At 42.5% G+C, this 7,406-nt stretch overlaps 1 protein-coding gene across 6 annotated transcripts in view; it reads left to right on the top strand.

Annotated features, from left to right (window-relative positions):
* Positions 1-1,462: 1,462 nt before the first annotated feature.
* GALK2 (galactokinase 2) overlaps positions 1,463-7,406 on the top strand; it is a 47,847-nt gene continuing 41,903 nt past the window's right edge. For 2 of the 6 annotated variants that reach the window (XM_027644487.1, XM_027644485.1), the window contains exons 1-3: positions 1,463-1,583; positions 3,772-3,860; positions 5,062-5,185. In XM_027644487.1, coding sequence (XP_027500288.1) covers positions 1,531-1,583; positions 3,772-3,860; positions 5,062-5,185 — 266 coding nt within the window. In that variant the 5' untranslated portion in view covers positions 1,463-1,530. Of the gene's footprint in view, positions 1,584-3,768; positions 3,861-4,307; positions 4,376-4,439; positions 4,508-5,061; positions 5,186-5,471; positions 5,564-7,406 lie in introns of those variants that run through there. The other 4 variants (XM_027644491.1, XM_027644489.1, XM_027644486.1 and 1 more) reach the window with 3 other exon arrangements.

Below are 7,406 nucleotides of genomic sequence, written 5' to 3'. Positions count from 1 at the left end.
GCTCAGCCCTGATGAGGCCACATTTGCAGTGCTGTGTGCAGCTGTGGGCACCTCGGTATAAGAGAGACATGGAGCTCCTGGAGCGGGTCCAGCGGAGAGCTACTGAGCTGGTCAAGGGTTTGGAGAATCTCTTAGGAGGAAAGGCTAAGGGAGCTAGGCCTCTCCAGCTTCGAGAAGGGGCGACTAAGAGGGGTCCTCATTAATGTGTATAATTATCTAAAGGGAGGGTGTCAAGAGGGTGGAGCCAGGCTCTAGTCCATGGTGACAAGCAATAGGACAAGAGACAATGGGCAGAAAGTGGTGCATGGGAAGTTCCACCTGAACACAAGGAAGAACTTCTTTACTCTGCAGGTGACGATGCACTGGAACGGGTTGCCCAGAGAGGTGGTGGAGTCTCCTTCACTGGAGATATTCAGGAACTGGACACAATCCTGTGTAATGTGGTTTAGGATGACCCTGCTTGAACAGGGACGTTGGACCAGATGACCCACTGTGGTCCCTTCCAACCTGACCCATCCTGTGATTCGGTGAAAGCCGGTCCAGACACTGGGACTGGCAGTGCTGCTCAGCCCTCAGTGCAGCCCATTTGCCTCACTCGGTGCTGCTGAACAGTTTACATGGGCTGTGTTTGCCATAAGCAAGTCCCAGAGCAGCAGTTTTAAAGGCCTGAACTGTTAAAATGCACGGGCCTTGCAAAGCAATGGCTTTGTAAAGATTTTTACACGTTAATTTCTGCTTCTGCCTTCAACTGAGTGATGCAAAACCCCCAACAGACCAGCTCTGCCTCCCCATCTCCACAAGGCCTGGGGTTCTCCTAGATGTGTCTGCAGTATTTATTGGGTCTCCAGATTTTCCTGTTGTTGGTCATTTGACATTGTTATGGTTTCTGACAGAATTTTTTTTTTCCCTAAAGGTTGCATTAAGTCTTCTAAAAACTCTATTTGTATTCTGCCACCATACTAACAGGGAGAAAAAAGTTTCACCTCAGAAAACCCACAATGAAATTTCACTGTTACTGTGCTTCCTTCACTCCTGAAAAGCTCCACGAGTGGGATATGAAGGGCCAGAAGATACAGACCAAAACAAAGATATACACCAAAATGGGCAGTAACACTGAGAAAGTGAACCTGCAAACACTTTTGGAACTCTCAGTTCCTCTGCGTATCTGCAGCCACTAATCCGAGGGGTATCAGGAGCAGTGAGGCGGCTTGTTGGGAGGGGGGCTGGCAGAACCGCACACCAGAAAAAACAAAGGGAAGGAAGACGCCGGAGGGGACGGCACTGCCAATTTATTGTTTTCATTGCAAGCGCGTTTTGCCGGAGAACCGGCAGGAATGCAGGGGGGGAAAAAAACCTAAACGCTTCCTTGGCACGTGGCAGCAGCTTTCCTGTCCCGCCTGGGCTGCGGTGGCCGAGGGGCCGCGGGCGGGGCGGGCCAAGCCGGGCCGGGGCTGGGGCTGGGGCTGGGCCGCCGGCGCTGCCGCCCGGAAGGACGCGGCGCGTGCGGGCCCCGTGACCGCCGGAGCCGCCATGGCGGGGGACGGCCCCGCCGCCCTCCCGGTGCAGCTGGTGGAGCAGCCCAGGTGGGTGGGTCGCTCCCCGGCCCCGCCGCCGCTTATCCCGGGGCGGGTGGGCGGTCGCGGGAGGTGGGAGGGCAGGTGGGCCGGCCCCTCTTCGTGCCCCCGTGTGAGGTGCCGGGGGGTTTTGGCTCGTGGTGATTCGGTTCCTCGCTGCACGACCAGCGTGGCAGTCGCGGGCCGCGTGGCACTGGGGTGCTGCTGGGGCAGCAGGGGGAATCATTCATTCATTCATTCAGCTTTCCTCCTACCTTTTTTTCCCCAGAATTTTGGCGTTACTGATTATCTTCTCTTTGCTGGCCCAGCGCAGGCCCGGCCCTACGTTGGGTTTGCCGTGGCAGGTGCCAGCACACGTTCCTTCCCCACGGAGCTGTGCTCTGTGTGTGGAGGTAGAACACACACAAACCAACCTTTTCAACTGCGTTAGCATCACAGAAGAGTCACCTTTTAAAACGTCATTTGCTTGCATGTACTTGCATTGTAAGTCACATGGAAAGGACAAGTCCAGCACTTCCAGACTTGGATGTGTGAAGCTGTGAGGGATGCCTTTGCTTAAGGCTTCTGACAATCTTCTTTTTGATGTAGGTGCTTAAAATGCAGTGTGTGTGTTGCAACATCAAGGCCAGAGCCTGTAAATAGCCTTTCATCAGGCCTGCTTGTAAAACCCACATTAAAAAAAGAGATCAATCAACACTTAGATAAACATGCCCCCATGACTGCTTTGTTTGTTGTTAGTCTCTTGGTACCAACACTACTATAAAAATATCTGTGCAACAAGGCAGCATTCTAAACACTGATACAAAAAGGAATAAAGTTAACACCTAGAATTCTGCCAACAGATTCCCCCATGGACTATAATACTTATTAATGTGATCTAGAGAGGGGATTGTACAGTGAAATAGCAGAAATTGCTTCTGCTAATTGTAAGAGCGATATACCAGTCAATACTAGGGGAGATTGTAAAAAGGAGAAATTATAGGGGGACCTGATACAGCGTTGTTACTGGGTACCAAGATGGAAAAGTAATAAACAATCTGTTAAAGAAAATTGTAACAAATGATATTTTGTAGCTTTCCATTTAAAGAAATCTTACAAAACATTTGAATATATGTAACTGGACAGTAACACAGCCTTTACGAAGAAATACAAACTAAATAATTGTGAAATTTTTAGCATCTGTTTCTCATTGCTGTCTTCCACTTTGTATTAACTAGGCTTCCAGTTCTAGTTTTAGACTAAATGCGGATACCTTATCAGGGTTCCTGTTACTGGATTTTTGTTAGGACACCAAAATTTTGCTTTAAGGTAGTTTTGAAGTGAGTTACTCTCAAATTTTCTATGCTACACTAACATAATGGCTTCATCTGTTCTCAGCCTTTGTTTACCCACCATGTTCGGCATGACACACTAAAGTATCCCAGCTTTGCAAACAAGTCTTTACAGTCTAAGGCAATAAAGCAGTATGCCAGAGTTTCTTTGCATTGAACTTTCAGTAGCACATCTAGGACCTCTAAACAGAAAGCTTAAAGAATTTCCTGGGAACTGTTCCTGTAATCCTGTGGACTAAATACTATCTAAATTGCAGGCATAAGCTGAGGTTTGGAATTTTAGTTGTCTGTATATGCATTTGTACAGAGATGGGGTAGTGCCTAATGTGGAAACTGATAAAAATCAAAACTCAGAAGAAAATTAATTTGCTCAGACCTGGAGTGGCCAGAATTGACTTTAAAGGGAGTGTCTCTGGGTGTGTGACAAATCCCAGTGCCACAAATGAGCTGTTGGTCCACACTGCCAGATTCCTCCTCAATGGCAAACAGTTTTACAGAGCTGTGGCATAAAAGAGGTGGGTGGAGACCGTGTTATTTTGTTATCCCAGGCAACTGCCTTCCCTACTTCTGTCTAGACCCAACCTAGACAGAGAATTTAAATAAAATAAGGCCTCTGCTAATTCTTATCAAGTGAATATATACATTTCTTATTAATTAGAATATTCTAAATAGTCTTCTTTGTCACAATGTTATGTGAAGAGCAGAAATAAGCAGTTTAATGTCTTTCCTTATGTATCAGAGAAAACTCCACATACTTCAGAAAGTTGAATTGAATTTACTTCAAGAAACATTGAATATTCCTGCCTTTTATGCAAATATAGTCTTTCTAACCTTTCTAACCATAATATTTCTAACCTGCCTTTCAGATTGCAGAAGCTGAAGGAAATGTTTATATCAAAATATGGATCAGCTCCCAAGTTTTATGCTCGTGCACCAGGACGAGTGAACTTAATAGGTAAAGGAGAAAATTAGTCTTCTGTTATTTTGCTTTATCTGCCATCATGGAAGTCTAATAGTTTAAAACACAGAATGGAAATAATTTAATTTTTTTCTCAGAGAAGTTTCTTGTGATAAATGGGAAATCATATATACTTTAGTAGCTTTTACTATAACTTGTTATAAACAACTGTACATCCATGTTAGTTTTGGAAAAAACACTTATAGACAGTGGTGATGGTTTTGAAAATTGGAGTAACTTTCCAGCTTACGGGTGAATACCATTTTTTGGAAAGGCTTTGGAAATCTGAAGTAGTTCATGGATAGTGCATCCACAAATTAAATTAGTGTATATTTTCTCTTCTGTTATAATTTAAGTTAATAAATATAACCAGCCACACAGCAGTGCATATGATAAAGCATGAAATGATTCTACCGTCATTTCCTCTTCTGTTCTCTTCCATAGAGGTGTGTCCACAGAACTTAGAATAGTTGATGTGATTCACTGGCAGACTGGAGAGACACAATTATTTTGTATGTAGGACTTACTTGCATTTCTGTGGCAGTGTTATTTTTGAGATTTCTTTATCCATTTTAGGATTTTACTCTCCCTGGAGCTCAGTTTCTTGTATAATTATGAAGTATCCCTATGCATTTGAAGACATTGTAAGTAGAAAGATCCTGCAAAACAGAGCTTTAAAATTAGTTAGTCTGTTGTGCAATTAATTAATTTTTATGTCGGTGTTGTGAGAACATGTGACATAGATTAAACAGACAGCATATGGTAACTGTGAATTATTCCCAAGAGAGAGGACATTTACACCTTATGTGTTGTATGCAACTGTATTAATGATTATTTAAACATAATTATTATATTCCTGGAAAAATGTCCAGAAATTGTATGCACATGACAGTGTACAAATAATGTGGCTGTTCTCATTGCTGGACAATAATCCACATGGTGGTTTTTTCTAATTTTTGTAAGCCAGTGTTAAAACATGAATATTTATAAACGGGTGCAATAGATAAAATCACTAAAGAAGAAATTTTGTGTGAAGTAATATGAAATGGAGGAAATGCACCCCAAACATCAAGTAATAAGAGTTGAAACTACACTAAGAAACTGTCCAATACAGTAAACAGCACTGAACCCCTGCAGAAGCCCTGTTACGGCTATTCCAAATTATTCCAACATTTTTCCTTGTCTGTTTCTTTGATAGGAGAACACATAGACTACTGTGGTTATGCTGTGCTCCCAATGGCTATAGAACAAGATATCCTGATTGCAGCAGAACCTGTACAGACTCAAGTTGTGCAACTGGCAAATACCAGTTCTTCATACTTGTATGTAAATACGTTGTTTATTCACTAATTTTTGTGAACCTCTTCATGCAATTGCAATACAAGTCACCTTTCCAGAGAGCTGACAAACTTCTATTGCCATACAGAGTGCAACTGTGTAAAACAAATCCTATCAGCAGATGGAATTCCACTGACTCCATGCTGTGTATTAGTTTAGAGCAATAGATTTGCAGCTGCTGTCTCCTACCTGTTTATTCATCTCTCTCTTGTAGGGCCTCTTGATTTTTCAATCCTTCTGAAGGTGCAATTTTGTCTTCCCTTCTTTTAGCTCATCTGTCTTGATATAATCCCCATAATTGGCAGCAGTTCAGTTTCTCCTGGAGAAGGGAGTGAAATGTTTTGTAATCGATTACTGCATAGGTAAGCTAACACTCCCCTGCTCTGGAGAACCTGGGGCTGTGTTTTCACAACACAACAATGCAGCTGTAGCAACAGTCCTGGCTCAAAAAATCTGTATTCTCTCTCTTCTACTTTCTCCACAGCTGCTTGTTCACAGAATTATAGACCAGTTTAGGTTGGAAGGGACCTTCGGAGATCCTTGTAAACATCCTGATGGCCTCGTGCTGGACTCCCTGCAGTTCACCACTGTCTTTCATGTATTGGGAAACCCCAAAACTGGATGCAGTATTCCAGCTATGGTCTCACAAGTGCTGAACATAGGGAAATAATCCTGCCATTCTTTTCAACTTCAGCCACGTTGTTCTGCCTCCTTGTAACAGACTGATATTTGTGTAGTTGCATGGCAGTTCAAATCAGGTCACTCATCCACATGAGCTTTTGTGGACATTTTGCAAAAGCCAGAATCAGCACAAGCTTAGTTTAAGCCATTTTTATTATTTAAACCAATGGTAAATTACTCCCTGAAAGCACAGTGTGTGGCAACACAGGGTCAGGAACACACTGCCAAAAGTGAGAACTATTTGAGCACATATTCCTGCTTAAAGCTCAGTTTGTTACAAAAACATGTTCTGAGCTGCTGCCTGTGACTAAAACGGTTGAAAAGAATTTGTGCTTGCATGGTAAGTATAAATACTCACAGACTTTTCACTTACTCTGGATTATATTTTCACATTATAGCTGGGCTGAATTAAGAATTTGCCACTGCCAGAAGGCAATGGTGCTTCTTTTACCCCGAGTCTCCCTGTCTCTGCTTCTAACATCGATCCACCCTCTGCCTTTTAGCAGGTGTGGTATCTATTTGATCTTAAGGTAAAGTGCACTATTTCCCCCTTTTTTGCTTGGTTAATTTTCTGTCATTTTAGTGAACTGCCATGCACTCAGCACTGAAGCTGATGTGGGGTAAACAGTGGGAACAAGCAGAGCTGAGCAGGGGCAAAAGGAATGAAAGATATGCATGGGACCTTTCTCTTTCTTCAGTAGCAACCTCCCAACAGGGCTGAAGCTGGATTGCAAAACCATTCTGCAAGAGGCAATAGTTTCAGATTTAGAGAAGCTTTGATTAGGAGTAGTTGTTATAATGGACAATAAATAAAGCAGTAATTACAAAGGTAAACATTTTTACTTGGTCTTCAAGCTTTGCCATATTATATCACAGTTGAAATGGCCTTCTCCTAAGGTGTATAGAGTTACTATCAAATCTAGAATTACAGCCTTTGAATTCAGACTGCACACACCATCACTATATTTTTACATCTGCCCTGGTTTCAGTTTGAGATCATATGCTGTAAACCATAAACCAAGAAGAGGTCTCAGAATTCAGCATTAACATCTTGGTTTTGTTGAGGCACTGTTGCTTAAAAACAAAGCTGAAACATGCCCATAATTTCATAACAAAGAAATATTTTTCAACACTTTGAATGTTACACCACAAACAAAACTGATGACAGTATGTCTTTCTTTCCCAGCCTGTTACACTGGTAGATTTATGCCTGTGGTGAATGCACATATATAGGCCTTGGTGAACAAGGACAAACCATAAACCTCCATAGAATCACTATTTCCTATTTAATTCTTGTTTTGTGAACTGGTAAAACGTGTAACAGTTCTGTAGCTTCCACCCTGATAGTTCTTGTTAGCTTTTAGGAAAAATAGGACAGAGAACAGGTTGCTAGAAAAACCACTTATTTGTTTTTCCTCATAAACCGTCTCAACTGATCTGACACCTTTTATATTATTAGGGTTAAAATGGCATTCAGTACTTACAGTCTTTTGAAGTTCCTGATATCTCCCCTTCACATAACGT

The sequence above is a fragment of the Corapipo altera genome, unplaced genomic scaffold, assembly GCF_003945725.1.
Source record: "Corapipo altera isolate COAL_440 unplaced genomic scaffold, ASM394572v1 50, whole genome shotgun sequence".
Lineage (NCBI taxonomy): Eukaryota > Metazoa > Chordata > Aves > Passeriformes > Pipridae > Corapipo > Corapipo altera.
This window is presented reverse-complemented; position numbering and strand designations above follow the sequence as displayed.